At 40.1% G+C, this 19466-nt stretch overlaps 3 protein-coding genes across 5 annotated transcripts; 2 read left to right on the forward strand and 1 right to left on the reverse strand.

Annotated features, from left to right (window-relative positions):
* Positions 1-638: 638 nt before the first annotated feature.
* LOC115740180 (non-specific lipid transfer protein GPI-anchored 16-like) lies at positions 639-2780 on the forward strand. The gene is made up of 4 exons (XM_030673624.2): positions 639-1006; positions 1115-1141; positions 1617-1727; positions 2449-2780. Exons 1-4 carry the CDS (start codon positions 664-666, stop codon positions 2670-2672), a joined length of 705 nt encoding a protein of 234 aa, XP_030529484.1. The 5' UTR covers positions 639-663; the 3' UTR covers positions 2673-2780.
* Positions 2781-6746: 3966 nt separating this feature from the next.
* Positions 6747-7279, forward strand: LOC125316071 (major pollen allergen Ole e 6-like). The gene is made up of 2 exons (XM_048283089.1): positions 6747-7004; positions 7116-7279. The coding sequence occupies exons 1-2, from the start codon at positions 6803-6805 to the stop codon at positions 7139-7141; spliced, it is 228 nt and encodes a 75-aa protein (XP_048139046.1). The 5' UTR covers positions 6747-6802; the 3' UTR covers positions 7142-7279.
* Positions 7280-8906: 1627 nt separating this feature from the next.
* Positions 8907-16121, reverse strand: LOC115740127. 3 transcript variants are annotated; one of them, XR_007199703.1, is made up of 7 exons: positions 15740-16121; positions 14417-14611; positions 11677-11793; positions 11293-11442; positions 10149-10207; positions 9775-10062; positions 9303-9695 (listed from the first exon to the last, which is right to left on the reverse strand). XR_007199703.1 is itself a non-coding variant. In XM_030673520.2 (6 exons), the coding sequence occupies exons 1-6, from the start codon at positions 15911-15913 to the stop codon at positions 9161-9163; spliced, it is 831 nt and encodes a 276-aa protein (XP_030529380.1). In that variant the 5' UTR covers positions 15914-16121; the 3' UTR covers positions 8907-9160. The 3 variants fall into 3 exon arrangements, 2 of the variants coding, with proteins under 2 accessions (XP_030529380.1, XP_048141230.1); XM_030673520.2 differs by lacking the exons at positions 9303-9695; positions 9775-10062 and adding an exon at positions 8907-9296; XM_048285273.1 differs by having other exon boundaries at positions 9303-10062.
* Positions 16122-19466: the final 3345 nt, after the last annotated feature.

Below are 19466 nucleotides of genomic sequence, written 5' to 3' on the forward strand. Positions count from 1 at the left end.
GTCACCATCTCTCTCGCTTCACATCCTTTTTCATTGTTCGTATCTAGGGAATTATACTATGCCGACACCTGAATTTTGATAGCGAATCAAACACCCATTTTTGTAAGAGTAAGAAAATACGATCATCAACTCTACTGAGAGCAATACCAGCGCTCGATTGAATGATATAAATGTCTTCCCGAAAATTGAGTTGTCCAATCATTATGTATGAACGTCACTTAATAGTCCTAAGAAAAAGGATGTGATTGCAAAATCCATAGTCAAGCTTTACTGCTCATGAAGGCTCGGCTAGACCTTGCTGAGATGGGCCTATTCTCTTCAAGCAAGGGGCTGAAACATAAAAAGAACCAGGCCCAAAACAAGTCCCTTCAAAAATCGGAATTTGCTAAATCCACCACATTCGGAAAATAATTTGTGAACATGCACCTAATTTTGAGACTGTTGAACCTGTCTAGACATCTTCCTTATACAAAGAGAATAAGCAATTGGATGCTCCCCCCCTCCTCACTCACACTAGTCAAAGTCACCAGTAGTTGCAACTGCAGAACCACTTCAAATCTAACTCGTCTTTTCCCTCCAAGTCACTTAAAATCAACCCCCTCCCAACTCCATATATTATATAACCCCATCTCCCTCTCCTGCTCATCTGCAAAATTCGCACTCATGGAAGGCACCAAAGCTTTCCTCGAGCTAGCGCTCGTGATGGCTTCTGCGCTCTGCGCGATCACTCCGCTCCCGCCGGTCGGCGCCCAGATCAGCACGCCGTGCTCCGCGTCCATGATCTCAAGCTTCACGCCCTGCTTCAACTTCATCACCGGGAGCAGCGCGAAGGGGGGGTCCCCCTCCTCCGACTGCTGCAACTCCTTCAAGTCGCTCCTGCAGAGCAGCCTCGACTGCACCTGCCTCGTCGTCACGGCCAACATACCCATCCCGCTGCCCATCAACCGGAGCCTTGTGCTCTCGCTCCCCCAAGCTTGTAACGGCGGCCTTCCATTGCAGTGCAAAGGTACCGCGTAACGATTCTAGGTCCGCGCTGTAATTCATTCGTCAAAAATCACAAAGGAAAAAGATGTGAAAGACTAAGATGGTGTAATTTGTTCATTTGATTTTGCAGCATCCGGTTCGCCCCTTCCTGCTCCAGGTACGTTGATATGCCTAAAACTCCTTACAAAACTATATCCTGACATAGCAATAGAATCATGAAACTCTGAGCAAGCAGATATATCCTCGGAAGACACGCATGTATACGTTCTGTTATTATCGTATAAACTGTCCAAACACACTCCTGTGCTTTGGTTTTTCTATCCAATGACCCACTGGTACTTTTGATTTTGCGAAAATAGCCCATGTACACTTGTAAAATCATTTCGGACCCCTCCCAATCGATTTCGATTGGTTGCGCTTGGCGTCAAACCTCCCTGAAACTAATCGGAAGGGAACTTTCCAGTGAATTTGTAAGAGCACAGGAGTTATTTTCACCAAGTTAAAAAGTTCCAAGAGTTCACGGAATGAAGATAGGAAACCGGAATGTGTTCATGTAATGTCCATGCACATGATTAGCACCGTTCTTGCAAATATTGATAACTACTAAGGAAAGAATATGATTTTATTGACAGGTCCAGTAATGTTTGGCCCAACTCATGCACCTGCAGCTTCTTCACCCCATCATCACGAAGCTGTTTCCGGTTCTCCACATGTAGCTCCTTCTCCATCGTTTAGCTCCCGAGGTAACATCTCATCTTATGATCACTTGGGCTCGGTTTGTTTCGCGAAAAATAAGTAATACCGAAAACATTTGCTTGAAAAAGATCCATTGCATCACTTACAAAAATGAATGAAAGAAAAATATTTTCATTTTCCACGAAAACATTTAAATATAAATTGTTGCCGACAATGAAAAAGTTTTCATTGATTGGTTATTTAAAACGATGAAAGGGATCATTTTCAAAAAAATAATAATTTACAAATCATTCATTTTTTGAAAAATAGACGCATTGTTATGTATCTGCATTTTAACGGATAGTATATAATTCTAAGCAAAACCCACTTTGATAATAGGGGTGTGCATGGTCCGAATCGATCCGGTCCTGGTATGGAACCGGGGGCAGGACCAATAGTCCAAGTCTCCAAATTTTCAAGGCCAAGGACCGAACCAGGACCGGACTAGACCAGGACCAACGGTCCGGTTCGGTCTCGGTTTCGGCCCAGTAGAATCGCTAATATCATATGTTTATAGAAATCTAACGCTTGAAATACAATATGCTTCGATTGCATGTTAATTTACAATCTATACCTCCGGTTGAATAAAAAAAACACGCTGGTCCAGTTTGCTCACCTTCATAATGAAAGCGTGTTTTCACAGAAACACCAACATTTTTACATGCTTATGCAATGGATCGGATTAGTTGATCTACTCACCTGATTGAGCCTTTTTACTCTTTCAAGCAGCTTCCAAAGCAGTAGCAGCATCACCACCAACGCTAGCGCCTGAATCCGACACGACATCGGATGAGGCACCGGCTTATTCGCCGGGGGGATCAGTCGGCCCGTCAAGAACCCCCGGTGTCCGGCCCGTCCTGAACCCGTTTTCTTCGGCGTCTAGCCCAGCTCACCTTTCTTTACCATCCCTCGTCCTAATTTTTGTAGGTGCTGTTGTGTTCAAATCCGATTGAGTGATCTAATGCTCTCCCCATCTGTTGATATGCGTCTTTGTACGAAAGTGCATGCACATGCACGCACATGTTCATTATGTGGCAACCATGGATAGTGTCTTGCTTAAAGTTTAGTCTATACAACACCGACACACAACACGCGACACGACACGTATATACGTCATTTCTCAAAAAATAAAGAATTCTAACACGTTCGGACAAATGTATATATACTCCAAGTGGATGAGAACCCGACAACGTGGGAGAGAAAGCCGAGAGGGTGAGAGCCCGACGCCGTGCAAGAGAGAGCCGAAATGGTGAGGGGACGCAATTAGGGTATGGGCAAAATGGCCAAGCCTATCATATGGTGTTTTTGAGAAAACATATGTTTTTGATAAATTTACAGTTTCACCCCTACAATATTGAATATTTTAGAAATTGACCCAATGTGTTGGAAATGGCATGTTGGAAACCGGACTCGCATGTTGATGGCATGTCCGACCCATTGACCACGCATCCGAACAGTGTTCGTACTTCCTAGGCTCTAGTAATTGTCTTTTTTTATTGTCGTGTCAGCGAGGGAATAGAAACCGTTCATTTGAAGTTTGGCAGGAAATTACCAAAAAAGTTTTGTACCTATTGCAATTTGCCAATTCATTTATAAAGCTTTTTTTGTCAATTACGTCCTAAATTTTTTATATTTGTGCCAATTCAGTCCTTTCGACCAATTTTGGCCAAAAATCACTAATATGGCACGGTCGGCGCCGACGTGGCAAAGTATTATATAATATTTTAAAATTTTAAAATTTCTTTTAGTTTTTTCTTTTCTTTTTCTCTTCTTCTTCTTCCTCCCCAAGTCCACCGTCGAGCCCGGCGACCGGCCGGAGGTGATGGCCGTCGAAGCTCGCCCCCGCAAGCCAATGACGAGGGCAAGCCTCACCCAAATCCGACAATGAGCAACTTCACGCGGCCATGGCGAGGCACGCCTCATCATCACTAGGCAAGGCCAAGCTTCGCACGAACATGGCGAGGCTGACCTAGCCCAACAATGGTGAGGTCTAGCCCCGTGTGACCATAGCAAGGCCTGCCTCATTGTCGTTGGGCGACATCGTAACTCACCCAAATTTGGCGAGGCAAACCTTGCCTAGTAACGGCGAGGTCGCACCTCGTCAGATCCGGGCAAGAGTCGACCTCGCCTGTGGTGATAAGCTTCATCGGTCCTCACCTCTAGCTTGTCGCAGGGCTCGACGGCCACCTAGAGGAGGAGAAAGAAGAAGAAGAGAAAAAAATAAAAAGAAAACGAAAATAAAAAATAAAAAATTTGAACAAATATTAATAATATTGCTAAAAATTAGCCACGTTAATAATTTTTGGCCAAAATTGATCCACAAATGTAAAAGGTTTAGGACTGATTTGGCACAATTGTAATAAGTTTATGACTTTTTGAGTAATATCCCCAAGTTTGACCTAAGAAGTTAAAAGTTCTTTTATTAGCTAATTACTGAACCGACTCGACTCCACCCAAATCGGCCCGACTCAACTTGAACGGTCAAATTATTCAAAAGCATTTGCTCATTACTCGACCCTACTTAACCCGAACAAACAAAAAAAACCTGAAAATTTTCGAGCTGGGTAGGGCCCGCTAGAGTATTTTTTACACCCCTACTAACTATTATGTTAGATTTTCTAACGCCCTTTTAAAATATCTTGATCAGTTAAGTCCTCACAAAAGTGTAGTTTTATCCAAACATGAGTTGTTAAGTCTCCACTGACATATTTATAATTAAATAAAAAAAATTAGGAATATAAAATTTTAGATTCTTACCAAATGCATTTTCATTCTTTTTCTACTCCGAGAATAGTAATTTTATACAGTTATCAAACGCGTTTTTCTATTCAGAAACTCGTCTAGGAAATAAAAATAGAAAAAACTATTTCTGAATAGAAATTATTCTCGAGAACAGAAACACTGCCAAGCACACCCTTAGTATTTGTAGAAGCGTCGATAATGCTTAAAATTTGGCTGAAAAAAAGTGACAATCTTTGTCCATATGCTCGTTTCTTGTGGCTCTTAATCATCGTGAGCAATCTCAATGCTATTAATTAAGATTGTGATAATATAACCATAAATCCCTATACAATCCAGTTACATATTGTGATAAAAACTCTGCGGACAAGAAAACGTGGCTCATTTACATTTCATCTAGCGAAAATTCTGTGTCTGTCACTACAAATGCATTTGCTTGTTTGGTAAAACTGAAAATGAAGTGCTGAAAGTTTATGTACTGAATTTCAAGGGATGACCATTTTAGTGCTAAAAATTAATTTATGTTGTTCGATAATAATGGAACATTGAGTATTAAATAAAATTTTTTATTATCAGACATGGAATTGATAATATTACTGGCAGGTTTTACGTCTGAAATACATGATAGACAAGAATTCATTTGGTTTCTTTTTTCGATTTAATGAATTAGATGACTTCATCCTTAGTGAATTACGTAGCTTCCTTGACTTAATTTCATTTTTTACGTCAAAACTAGCTATAGAAACCCCAAAACTTATTCGAGTTATCAAACACTACAGCCTAATCGGCAATGATAGCGTCATCACAGAGTACTGCACACTTATCAAAGTACAGACCTAGATACACGTTTTCTCCTAAATACCATGTCAGAATACGGTGTGATAGTGCAAATACAGACCATGAGGCTTCCGCTAACAGTCATCTCAAACTGTCCTACCCTTTTGATCTAGTCGATGTATAATAAGTCCATTTCTTAATACATCTTTGATAAAATCGAGACCGGGTTCCAGAGAGATATCCTCGATCGAAAAGGGGTTTTGATCGAGACCCAGCAATGGGGCCTCTCGCGAGGGCAATGAATTTGGAACCTGTGGTAACGCCTCTTGTGCAACGTTCAAAAAATGCACAACGATCTCTAGTAATTCATCAAACATGAAGGCAAATTAATTTAGTCAATAGAATAAAATCACATTCACAACCCAAAAGTTCAATAAAATTACAAAGACAAAACCATAGCAACAGATGAAAATATCGATGTGTGCTCATTATTGAAGAAGGATTCGGTGATCGACCGTTGATTTTGATTTGAAGAACTCATAGATTTATTTTTTGAGCATGTGACTCCTATCATTGTTCTGATGATTTATTTTGTTATTTGAATCTTGTTTTGCTTTGAAGTTGCAGCAATCGGACTGTAACGTTTCTCTATTTTATTGCGGATATGAATGAAATGCTACTTTGACAAAAAAAAAAAAAAACCTTTGCAAAGTGAGTGCAATTGTGTCACCAAAAATCACTCACTTGGTATATATTTTCTTTAAAATGATTGTTTTTATTGCTTGATAAATATTAAGTATGTTAGCCTAAATCAAATGCAAATCACTGTTAGAAAAAAAAAAAAGGGGACACATAAATGTTGGGACCATACTTCTTCCATGTACTAAACCGAATCATATAGACAATCTTCAAGACCAGGAGTACCAGTTGATCCTAGCTTCAATCCAAAGGAAAGTAAGAGAACATAACCCAAAAAATTAAAAAGAAAACAGATGGATTATAGAGAAAGAACCTTAAATTTTGAAAGCTGCTAGCATGACAGTCCGATAGTTTTGTCAATTATTTCTGATTACACAATCTCTCAATCAATGAGTGCTTTTTACAAAACATGCGGTGATTGTATATGGATATATGGTTAAGATTGTACCGTCCCCGACAGTCTTGTCAAGAAAGCATTTCTCTTCAATTTTTTATCCTTTTGTGTGTGTATTCCAGCATAGGAATTTTGAGATTGGTGTAGCTCTTTTTATCTTTTCCTCCCCTTTTTTTGGGGGGGGGATTAGATTGAGATGGGGGTGACGGGGGCGGTTGACTTTGTCATCTTTGGCTTAATTTAGAATAAGCAATGAGTAAGTTAGATTGACCATCCAATAGCTAATGGAGAGTCTAGCGCCTGTCCATTGATTTCACCGCAAGTTTAGCAACCGGAAAGTCCTATGGCCTTGCCACTTTCTAGGGGCTCAAGCTCCGTCTATAAAAGATCATCATCCGAGACCTCTTTTAGTCAGGGAAACAGACAAACCGGTGCACCATTCTTTTTGCAACGCCAAGTAAATAAACAAGCAAGATGGCCAACAAGCTCGTCGCAGCCTTCCTCGTGTGCATCGTCGTCGCCGCGGCGTTGAACATCCGCACCGCGGAAGCCGCCACCGACGAGAAGTTCAAGTCCTGCTTCAACACCTGCGAGAGTGAGTGCAAAGCCGAGGGCAACGGCTCAACCGTCTGCGAGATGAGGTGCGACGCTGATTGCTCGGCCAAGGAACTCGCCGGTATGTTGCGCTGCATCCAACACGCATTATCCCTTTCATGTTCTCACGTTAAACATCTTCGATATGAGATGGTTCTTCTTCTAAATCTCGTCCACGGTTATTCTTTTGCAGATAAGCTCAACATCAAGCTACCTTGATCGAAGCAGCGAGGAACTTTGCCTGACATATTTTGTTTCCCCAAAAGAGAGCAAATGATGTAATGAAATCCTTTGCACTCGATACAAGGAATTGATCAATCATAATAAAACGATTTTATCGATCAGATTTGCGTCATACTTTGTTGCATCGCGTGTAATGTCTTCGTGTCGGCGCAAATAGTAAATTCACATGAGTTTCGAGGAAATTATCAGCACGGGCTAGTCTTTACAGAAAACAAGAACCAACGTAACATCAAGCACGCTTCAAACTTTTGATATCATTTTCTTATCGGTTATCGCCATCAAAATCTGGAGAACAAGTCGACAAAGCCATTCGAGAATTCTTATTGATCAAACGAAGCGAAGCGCGTACGATGTCCCCCAATAAAGGATGCAGTGATCAAGCGGATTCAATTCTAAATTCCGACATGGCACTTGCGTCAACATGGATATTCACACATGCAGGCCTGGAGGTACTGGGCGCCTCCGCAGAAGGCGGTGATGAGGTTCGGGTGCCGCTGCGTGCAATTCCCCCAGCACGCCCGGGATGGGTTCCCGTCCTCGCAGTAGTAATGCACCCACGGCAAGCCTTCCAGGCAGGGTTGCTTCGCCACGCTTGGGGCCACCATTAGCTCGCCTGGAACACGAACAGCACGCTTTCGTTATGGTCCTATGGATTTCAGGCTTGGATGGAAGTCATCAAGATGAATGCCATTGCCAACTTGAGAATTGAAACATATGGTGGAGAGAGTAAAAAAGAGTAGAGTCACCTGCGATTAGAACTAGAGCTAGGACGATGAAGCACGCTGCTGAGAACTTGCCCATCTTCTTCTCTGTACATAAAGATCGTTTCCTTCCAATGGGAAGACCAGACCACCCTCTTATATACCAAGCAAGGGGGTGAAAAATTAAGTCATGGTAATAAATGACTTAGGTAATATGGAATCGAATTTCTTTGACCCTTTGAGAAAGTATCTGATTCGGTTTGTCTTTCCATTTAATTGACGATCAAATTCGTGTACCTCGCCCTTTTTTTTCATAGATTTATTTCCATTCATTCTCGTACCTTCTCACCTTTCCTTATTGCTGAAAAGATTGTAACTAACGAACTACAAATTTTTGAAATTCGATTTGCCGTCACGACTTTGTTCGGATGGACCAAATGGGACCGAGAAAGATTTAACTCTCCCCCGATTTTTGGTTTCAATTGTTTTCGGAAGTTTAATGCCGTTATTGTAGTTCGAATTTAATTTACATTCCAATTTGTCTAATTATGTCGTTGAGATCTCCTCATTTAGTACAGCATTAAATCGCCTCCTTACATTTTGTCTATGCACGTAAATGATTTCAAACTGAACATGGTATACCGATAACCCGCAGTTCAAGACGCAAACCAACATGAACACGAGCTAATCTAGCTCGAGTAAAACCGGTAGTACATAAAATCCCGGTAATACATGAAATCGCAATGCTATCCGGTGGGAGCACTCAAGGATACTCGAAACCGACATCACATCCATCAGATCCGAGCAAGTATGACCGTTCCTCTGAAGATATACATGTTTCAATATCGTTACAACTATTGGATAACAACCTAGGAAAACTAAAAGAACAGACAGAGCAGGGAAATCTTTAGTCTCATAATCCTTGATTAACAGTAATCTTTCAACAAAGATACAATCGGAATATTCCCACCCGTCGATCTCCTCATTCTGCGATCATTTGCATAGCACGAAATTCAACAGCAGTAGTGGCCACATGCGCCTAATCACAGACAAAATCTCTCGCCGCAAAAACTTTGCTAGGTGAAAATAAACATGCTTCATTCCTATACTTGACTTTATTTCTTAGATAAAAGAGAGGAGCGAATTGGCCCTCCAAGTTATTACAAGTTTTCAAATGTCCACAGATTTGTCTCCCACTAACCAACCCACCATAAGCAACATCGTGCTTTCCCGATGCCGCGTGTTCTCCCCACCCATCATGACAAAAAAATATGTTGCACATGGATTAATTCTGCTAATCCAGGTAAAATAACGTCACTATCTTCCGGAGATTTTTGGCCTCCTGGCATGTTTCCATGAGCAACTTGCTGTCATGGAACGCAAAGCAAATAACTTGCTGTACATGTGAGATTATGTCCATATTACACAGCCTGCAGATGAAATAGGTGTATGTATATCCAGTTAGCAACATTATAGCCTGAACTGCGTACTAAAATCTGGACAAGTTCCTCAAGTCTACAAATAACCGAAGTTGTGCAAAGTTCATCTAGTAGAATTCATTCAAAAGGGTTTGATTTATCAAGCAAGCATACAGAACCAAAAAGAAATCCATGCAGCCCAACTGAAAAGCTAACAGGCATTTCTACGACTAACCATATATATTATGTTGATTAACCATATAAAATTTTACATAAGCAAAGAACATTTGGTTATGTGAGGCAATGAAATTTCGAACTCCAATGCCCTAGCCTTCAGAGCTGACAACGCAAGTTCTGCTCTTGATAAGTCTGCCAACTGGTCTATTTTGTACATATACCACAATACATGCTCTAACCTAAGTATTTCTGGGTAGGTCGAACTATTGGAAGCAAATGGAAAAGGAACACCAAATAGGATCAAAGAAAGCACAAGTGTTTGATCTAATTGTTTACTAAATTGCATCCATCCTCCTCCAAGTCCCCTAGACCATAGTACCGACATTCTCAATCAGTGCTTTTAACAGATAATTCATATCTCAACCAATACCCTTCACTACCCTATAACACAGTATCTTGACAAAACATGGAAGTACAGAATGAGGCTGGCTACTGCATGTACTACAGGAAGAAACTGGAGATACCATAGAAACAAGTTAAAACTTCCAATATTGTAGATGTACAACTTGGGTAGAAGCATTACCAACTGCTTTTATGAGGTCTACCACCCATGGAACTGTCGCATCAAACAGTGAAAGCAAGAGAGAAAAAGGCAATAACTCAATGAGAACAGGAAGCAATACATACCTGCTTGCTTCTATTAAAGGTAGATGGTCATTATAAGGCTTCTCTATCACATTCTGGACCTGTGAGATTAAGTAGACTGTGAAAACTTCTTCACCCACACTTAAGCTATCTATTTCAACTAGATCCAATATATACACAGTTCAAGCTCATTTAGGAGCTGCATGATAACGCTTCTACTTCTGGATTTCTCTGCCAGAAGTCAATCTGGTAGGGAAATCCGTTTGGTAAAAACCTTGCCGAAGTAGAAATCCGTTTGGTAAAAAAATTGACTTCTGGGAGGATTTTTAACTTCCGGCAAGATTTTTGGCCAACTTTGAGAAGCAATTTTTTTTTACTTCTCCACCTTAGAATCACTTCTTCGATCACACCGACCTCCACCGACCGCCCATCGCCGACCACCGCCGACCGCTGCCGCAGGTCGGTTTGCCGGTCTGAGCCGCCGGCCGTCGAAGATTTTGTTAATAATGTTCTAGAAGTAGAAATTTTCAACCATGATCAAATGAATTTTTCTGATCAGAAGTCAATCTGAATTAAAAGTAGAAAAATCAGCTTCTGCTTTGAAGGAGAAGTTGAGAAATCAACTTCTAGTCAGAAATTGATTTCTGGTAGAGAAGTGTTACCATGCGCCCCCTTAGCTTTTGGCAATTGACATCAACTGTGAACAGAATTCTAATTTAACTTCATACAACTGAACTTACACAAAATACTCAGTTCTATTGAACTACATATTCCTGATACCATGAAAATGTACAACATTTCTTGTCACCATACTGCAAGCACCACACAGCTTCACACTTTCGTTTTTAGAAAATAACAACATACTGTAGGGAACCAGAAAGAGAACTGCAGGTTTTATTGTGATTCTGGTTCGCCTCCTTAGAATTCTGCATGAGGTAAATCTCAAGAAATGAGCTTCGCTGTTATAAGTGCTACATTTACAATTTATCCCTTAGCTTTCTCCATGGTTAGCCACAAGAAGATACCGCCCCATAAACAGCCAAGTATATTCTACTCTATGATATGACGAGCGTGTGTGTCTACAGATGCACACATGCATGTATTGGCTAAAGAAGCACGATTCTACCAGGCAAAAAGTAAATAGAACTCAGAATTACAGAATAGCTGAAAACGGGAGGCAGCTTACTTTAGACAATAATTCCTGGCTCTCTGGAGGCTGCTTTTTCAAACTCTGAGGTAAGATTACTGTCAGCAGCTCTGGCTTTTCTGCTCTTAGAGCACCTCTGATGACTGCCGCATTAGTGCCAGATGCACCCGACGTATATATGTGATTTTTCTACAAGGGAAAGTAGTAGTCTCAAGAAAACAGACCTTATCTAAGAAGTGAAAATGGATATTTGGTGCTGGCATACCATAGCTAACTACAATCACCAACCTAAAGTCAAAAGGTCAATCTATAGTGTTGGGTATCCACCTCATAAACGATAGACATACAACTTCGCTATATGTCAGTAGACACAGTACTCAAATGCAATATAACATGACTCATATCACAATCATAGCATCTTACAGTTATAACCATTGCATAGCTGAGAATCTCAATTAGTTCCTGGTGCATGAATCCCATGTTTCTTGTCCCAAAGAAGCCAATAGCTCGAGGGCCTTGCTGTTGAATGGCCAATAACTCCTGCAAAAATGATTCCTTTAAGTGAGTTCAATAACATAGGAATAAGAGAGAGTCGATAATGCAAGCATTTGCAGTAGAATAACTCAGTCAAAGAGCAAGGCAGTACGCAATGGAATAGTATGCATATCAGTTCATGCAAGTGACTGTAATTCGATGAGTCCATCAACCAGCACACTGGTTCTGCTGTCTAACTTACCACAACTCTTCCCAGCAGTCCTTGCCAAAGAAGAGAATCAATTTGCAATGAATTCCGAATACCAGTTATTAAATTGCTTAAAAAATGTGTCAAATAAGCTTGAAAAAAAAAAAGTTAGGAGCTACATTGAGAGAGCAAAAATTCAAATTCTAGATATCAAACCTCGGCTATAGGACTTCTAATTAGGTGAAGAATTTGTCGCAGTACAAAGAAAACACCACATTCAGAGACCCATGCATAGAAATAGAACCTTTCTCATGTGAATAATTCTACGTCAGGAACTAGCAAACAAGGGGAGAGCAACTTGGCCCTTGAGATCAAGTAAAGTAGGTAGAAGTGACGAGGGAACATATATTCTAACCTACATGAGTCCTGAATCTAGGATGACGCTACGCTGGATACTCAAAACACTTCCTAGTTATTTCCCAACAAATTTTAGTAACCACACATCTCTTTTGAAGCTAGGAAACTGGATTTGATCTCTATAGACTGTGCCTCAAACTTCCAAAAGGCTAATCGAAGATGTTCTCAGATTCTGTTTTTGAAACAATGGAAAACAGCATAAACCTAATTTTCTTTAATCTTAAAAAACTACTCTAAATAAAGATAATTATTGATGTATGCATGTACTTATTGTCTAAGAATTTGTTTAATCCTCTGAGACCAAGAGTGCTTTACATGGAATTAACTTCTTTTCCTAACAAACCTGATGAGCTACAGTGGCCCAGTATAACACTACAGACCATCTGCTGTTGATTCAAGCCACTAAGATTCCATTGGTTTCAAATGGTGCTTTGACCTCCAGGCCACAAAAGTAGGAAATGCAGTGGACAAGGTGCCAAGCATACTGTACATTTAAGATAGTGCAGATATAATCTACACGATTTGAACTAAAAACATCTTATATCTGAATCAAAAAATAAATCCTCATCGTATTACTGAGACATCTCAAAAGGAAATTAGAGAGGAAAAAGTTGGCCCAAAAGAGAAGGAAACCAAGATGGAGAGATAAAAGAAAGAATGAAAGATAGGAACAGTGAAACAATACCATAACTGAAGAGATACAGAGGAAGAACGGCACAAGATGAACAGTACAAGCCAAACTTTGGGCCTGGGAAACTATCTACTCTTGCTTGTGAAAGAAGAAATAATCAAGAAAATTTCTCTCCTTATTTTTTGTACCATTGGGAAAGAAAGAAACAAGAAATGTTTTCAAGAAAAATCCTCTTCAGACTATTTTAAAGATATGTGGTCACATGCTCTTTGCATTTGGTACGGTGGGAAAGTTCAAAATCATATTTGTAGCCTATTGGAAATGATAGAAATGATTGCTAGTTTTGCTTATGTGAATATGGAAGACTCCCCTTCTAAATTCATTTTGTATAGGCACGGCAACCCTTCAGTAACTTTATTAATACAATATTGTTTAACCTTCAAAAAGGAGATCCGGAGGTGAGGAAGAACAATCATATCTCCTGATCTTGATTCCACATGACATAATTCTAGCCTGTCAAATGTGAAAATTTGACATCAACCAATTTAGAGCAGCTGATGATTCCTCATGAACCAAACCAAAACTTCATCTACATGGCAAAGCACATGCCTTTATGAAATCGAATGCTCCAAAAATAGTGTAATCTTTAACTCTATTCTGAAGTTGCGTTTTAAGCCTGTGCACATTTGGCAAGTGTCACTTGAATTCGCATACTTTTTAAGGTCATTTTGGACCTCTTAGTTGAAGCCTTTAAGGCAATTGTTTCCTGATCTTACTTGGGACAAGGTTGTCTTTGGCTGAGTCACATCCCCTTTTTCTTCCTACAATTGTAGGACCTATTTTATATTAATTACTTGACTGAAAAGATACCATCACGTTTTCAGTCAAAACTTGAAAAATCATGCAAGCTTTACAGAAGTACAACAATATCACTTTTTCTTCGAATGATTTTTCACGACACTACTGGTTCTACATGGTATCTCACTCGCTATCACATCTCTCAATAAAAGCCGAATAATTGCACAGAATAATCAATGAATTTCGCAATTGAGATAGTAAATGTCCACTTCTTACCTAGTTATAAATCTAGAGAGGACAAGTTTGGGCTCCCAGCTTATGTCAGCCAAATTTCAATTTCAACCTTCTCACTGGAATGATCATTTTTATCATGAGGCAACAGTCTCCAGAAAATAAAGTCAAAATCTCACCCCGCTTGAGGATCAATAAAAGAAAAGGATCACTAAAATAAAAAGAACAGGTTCAGATGCGAAGATATCATTAGCACATTACAGGAGACAGGCCATTTGCCCAAAGATGCATCTGTTCCTATGACATAATAACATAGCAAAAAAAAAAGAATGGAAAAGGAAGGGGCAAGCCAAAAAGAGGAAAAATTACAACTCCACGTACACTACCAAATGGAAACTACTGACCTGCAAATAATCAACTTCGGGAACTGGTTTGTATTCTGATACCATGACAGCACCAGATCCTTCCACAAGAGATTGCGCTTGAGTTGGAATTTGAGTGCCAGCATCGTCTTCAGGACCGAGTATCCGCATTTCACTCTCCTCTCCAAAGTCTGAATTGTTGACATCTTGATCCCTTCTCATAATCCCACAAAGCCACTATACCAGTACATAAAAACAGAGCCCCTGCTAGTAAATCATTAGTGAAAACCAACAGCCCAAAAGATTGGTCATACAAGAAAATTAAAGGTCATAAGCTCATGAGGAAGTTTACAACCGTTTAGGAGCAATCCTATGTGCAATCGTTACGTTCTTTTCTTTCTACATCTAGCAAAAGATAATAAACTTGAGTCTTCTTTCTTTTTTTCTTCTCTTTTTGACCAGAAGAAGCCTTAGTCTTCTTGAACGCAGATATTAATGAGTTCTAAAAGGTAGCTGTGAAGAACATCTCATTAATATAACAATCAAATCTCAGTAACTCTCACGAGAACATGAGTTGGCTAGATTCAATATCCTAAAAGAAGCTCAACTTCGAAGGATGAAGACATGAGAAAGTTGCAAAGTCATCACAGTTTACACAGTTCAGTTAGAAGCCCCTGCCCGAAAACTGCAGATAGTAACCCAGTAATTAAACCAGTATCCATTGAGAATAATTAAGTTGCAAGAACCGTGCCGTCCTTCCTTTTAAAGTTCTTAGAACTTCCATTTGCTAGCAACAAGAAGCACAATCCTACACATGGGCGTACCGCATACCTTGTGTGACCGTATCATGACTCATACCATCTCAAGCACAAAAGAATCTTAGATATAGAGCAACCACCAAAGATGACAGCACATTAGATTCTATTACTTGGTAAAGAGATAAGGGGTGGCCCAAAAAAAAAAAAAAACATCTTCTCTGGTGACTCAATTTCAACTGTGTGGAAACACAAGTCACTCCATATTAAACAACCTCACCCAAATAGCCCCCCCCCCTCAAGATGATTCTTTTAGCAGCCTAGCGATTAACAACAGAATACCTCGTAGGAAAAAACACAGCCACTCTTTTGCCAACCTTAACTGCTGACATACGAAATACGAGCTAACACTCTACCAGCAAATCATTACAATCAATCAAAACCAAGATTCAGTCCCATCCCCAGCAATCACATTTCAAAACCTAAGACTTAAGGCGCCCAAAAAACAAGCTCGAGCCCGCAAAACCCACATCCCAAACGAACGAAACCCGACACTCCAAAATCCGGGAAACTCCATCAAAGTAAGGGAAGACAAAGAGAGAAATATTACCGTCTGTTGGGAGAGCGAGGGTCTCTTCCTCGAAGGATTGAAGCAACCCAGCGAGGAGACGCTCAAATCAGCAGCAACCGCAGTGCTGTGAAAGGACCTTAAGGGCTTGGAGGGACAATCAATAGCGGTGGTGGTGAGAGGCAGCAAGTGCCTCGCAGGCAAAGGAATGCTCATGGCTTTTTTTCCTTCAGCTGGGGTTTTCGCCCTAGGAGACCGAACAATTGAGCTGAAATTTTGAGAGGCGGAATGATTTTTTCAAACGAATTTTCTCGCCTTTTCTCTCACTTTCTCGCTGCTTTTCCCCTTCACTTTCTCTCTATCCCTTTTCGCTTTCCAAACGAATCAGAAAAGGGAGTGACTGGACTGACTTGCGAGAAGCAGCGAGGAAAATATAAATATAAGTCATGTTTGGCTCAGTATTTGACCAAAAAACTTTGAGAAAATATAAATATCTTTGGGTTAAAAGTCTTTTTCAAAATACAAATAGTGTTTGATAGAGTATATTTTAAAAACACATTTAGAAAGCAATTTTGACGTAAATATTGTTTGGTGAAAAATGAACTTTATAAAGTATTTTTACTTTTTGAAAGAAAAAAAAAAGCGGCGGCGCCCGGCGGTCGACAGGAGGCGGCCGGCGTGCGACAACCCGGGGGGGACGCTGCGGCGGGCGACGGACGGGCAGCGGTGGGCGGTGGACTACGGGCGACGGTGGGCAGTGGCTTGACGGCAGGGGGCTGGTGGGCGGGCGATGAACGGGCAACGGTGGGCGGTGGACTACGGGCGACGGCGGGCAATGGCTTGACGGCGGGCGACGGGGGGCGGGAGGCAAGCGACGGGCGGCGACGACGGGGCAAGTGGGCGTCGGCGGCGGTGGGCAGGCGGGTGGCGACAAACAAATGTGACAAAGTTAAAGTAAAAAAAAATTGCATTTCGCAAAAGTCTTTTAGCCCAAAGTACTTATACTTTGGCGTAAAGGGCTTTGGATAGCATTTAAGATGCAATTGCATATCCCCAAAGTGAGCCAAAAAATGAACCACATACCATTTGTATTTGGCCAAGGGACTTTAGAGCCCCAATGCTCATTTCCAATGCTGAATCAAACGGGGCCAAGTCTCACGCACGAAAAAGCACGGTCAACTATAATTTTTATTTAGATTTTTAAATTACATTAATCATAAAAATCCAATTTTTTTAACAAAAATACAAACATCTAGTTATTGAGTTACAGGGTATAATGTTTTGTCTATTATTTAAAAATAAAAAATATTTTTATGGGAAAAGCTAACATCAATTATTAAAATACTTGTTTATCTGAAATTGCATAAAATCGGAGGAAAACCTGGTGGCTGGCACGGAATTAATTCATGTCCCTCTAATATAAAATTGACACAAGTTTTCATAGATAGTTGATTACCAGGAAAATTTTAAACCTACTGTAATTCTATCAATTCAATTATAATATTTTTTACCAATTTAGTCTTAGACCTTTTGTAGTTGTCTCAATTTAGTTCGTTCGGCCAATTTTGATCGACTAACGCCGAAGTGGACACAAGCCGGCGACGGCCATCCGGCAACATAATTTTTAAAAAAAATTATTCTTTATTTTATTTTTCCTATTTTATTTTATTTTTCTTTATTTTTTTTCTTCCCTCTTCTTCCTCCAAGGAGCGGAAGCAAGAACTTGATCTGAAACAAGTATGCTATCCCACACGGGCTCTCTGGCCACTCAAGGGACCGCCTGTTAGTTTCTAGATCTCGCTCTTGGAACTAATCCTTTAAGACATCGATTTCTGATCCACATAATCCACTATCCATTACCACCATAGGCTTATCCCGACCAAATCTTGGATAGATCCAGCACTCACTTGCGAAGTTAATCAACAAGTGGAGAGAGGCTCCGCCGGACTCTACACGTGCTTTAACCCAATACTAGATCTAATAAACTTTCTGGATGATCACAGAATTTGTGGCAAGTGGAGAGCATACTGAACCAACCACTGTAATAGAGAAGTAGAAACATTTTAGCACAGAAGGATCCGCTCGAAGAGAAAAGAGAAGGTTTTTAGAAACTCATGAAGCAAACTCTTACTTGGATTTCACAGAGGAAGCCAAGACTTGGCTTTTACAAGGGGAAAACAAGCCTTATAAAGGCGAACTCACAAAGGCTCCTCTATAATAGAGGTCCGACAAGCACACGCGACAAATATTACTTCCGAGGAAGCCATTATTGCAGACAAACACACACAAGCTCTGCTGCCTCCTTTGACCTTTTTTACAAAGTGGAGCAGGAGAGTAGGTAAACACACGACTTCTTCTCGGGCTTCTGATGGATCACATGGCCTTGTCTGATATCGGATGGAGCACAAATCAAAAAGAAAATCAAAAAAATCAAAAAAATCCGAAAAGAATATTAAATTATTTTGTCACCGGATGTATTAAAATGACATAATTGCAAAAGGTTTATGGTTAAATTTGGACAAACATTATTTATGACTGAATTGACACCATTACAATAAGTTTAGAACTTTTTTGGTAATTTTTCCTTTTATCAAATGCAAAATCGACTGTGATGGCATCTTTCTTGATTAAAAAATAATAATATAGCTATTTCATCAAGAAATGACATTGCTGCTCTTATCATTATTTTTTTCATTGAGGGACGTGTCTGTTGCGGAGCTTTTGTTAGTACTTAACTAGTCGATAATGTTCTGACCAAAAAAGAAAAAAGAAAAATTAGTTGATAATGTTAATATCCATTTTGCTGCACCGAAAGTATATCCAACGGAATTAAAAAAAAGTTAGCAATTAGACATCTATAATTTGGTGTAAGCTAAAATTAATTCTTGTTGAATAAATACTATGATCCAACGGTGAACATATAAGGCCATTTTCGAACTTGGAAACGGGAATAAAAGCATATCATAACTATGGGCGAGCATAGGCCGGGAGAGTAGAGTCCAAACCTAAATTTTGAAACCGACCCCGTTATAACCAGTTCTTAGTTTTTGGAACCGAGAACCTATCCCATTGTCCTGGAATCTGTTTTGGAACCGACCCTGTTTTTCGATCCTGTTCCAAGATCTACTAGAGAACCTATTTTCCTTTGGTTTCTTTTTTTATTTCATTTTTTCCATCAAAATAATATGAGTATCGATGAAATGATCCGATTGTGGCGACAACGAGAGAGAGAGTCAACTGTGGCAACAACAAGAGAGAAAGCTCAACTTGATGGCCTCGGGAAACACAAAACAGAGGATGTGAGGTAAGGATGGCAAGCGACATATATATTTTTTTTTCAAAACTGAAGCTACAAAAACCGGTTCTAGAATAGGTCTAGGTGGGTCTTCATCTAGAACCGGAAATCGGACCAGTTTCAACCGATTTCCAAAAATTGGAACCAGTTTCCAAACCGATTTGAACAGGAACCGATTCCCGACTTTATTTTTCAAGTGGGCCGATCCAGGTACCGGGTAAATCCAGTCTAGTTGCACACCCCTGATCATAACGCGACGCTCGAATATCATGGAAAAGGATTGAAATGAGTTCGAAATTGACCGTGCAATGATCATAATTTGACGGGGAGAAAGATGAGAAAAATGGAAGACAATTATAGCAAGGGCCAGAAACTTTGGTTACCATCAAACTAAGTTTGAGCAACTCTTAAGTTGCACAAAATCGTTATATCAGCAAGCACAAGTTAGGCTCCGTTCATTTTACGTAAAATAAT

This window comes from Rhodamnia argentea, chromosome 1, assembly GCF_020921035.1.
Source record: "Rhodamnia argentea isolate NSW1041297 chromosome 1, ASM2092103v1, whole genome shotgun sequence".
In the NCBI taxonomy this organism is placed as follows: domain Eukaryota; kingdom Viridiplantae; phylum Streptophyta; class Magnoliopsida; order Myrtales; family Myrtaceae; genus Rhodamnia; species Rhodamnia argentea.

Coding starts and splice junctions, on each gene's coding strand:
- LOC125316071 (XM_048283089.1), top strand. CDS start 6,803: ATGGCCAACAAGCTCGTCGCAGCCTTCCTCGTGTGCATCGTCGTCGCC. Junction 7,005..7,115: donor CTCGGCCAAGGAACTCGCCG/GTATGTTGCGCT, acceptor ATTCTTTTGCAG/ATAAGCTCAACATCAAGCTA.
- LOC115740127 (XM_030673520.2), bottom strand. CDS start 15,913: ATGAGCATTCCTTTGCCTGCGAGGCACTTGCTGCCTCTCACCACCACC. Junction 11,443..11,676: donor GCTATGCAATGGTTATAACT/GTAAGATGCTAT, acceptor TTTCCCTTGTAG/AAAAATCACATATATACGTC. Junction 10,208..11,292: donor GCCAGGAATTATTGTCTAAA/GTAAGCTGCCTC, acceptor TTAATCTCACAG/GTCCAGAATGTGATAGAGAA.
- LOC115740180 (XM_030673624.2), top strand. CDS start 664: ATGGAAGGCACCAAAGCTTTCCTCGAGCTAGCGCTCGTGATGGCTTCT. Junction 1,007..1,114: donor CCTTCCATTGCAGTGCAAAG/GTACCGCGTAAC, acceptor TTGATTTTGCAG/CATCCGGTTCGCCCCTTCCT. Junction 1,142..1,616: donor TTCGCCCCTTCCTGCTCCAG/GTACGTTGATAT, acceptor TTTTATTGACAG/GTCCAGTAATGTTTGGCCCA.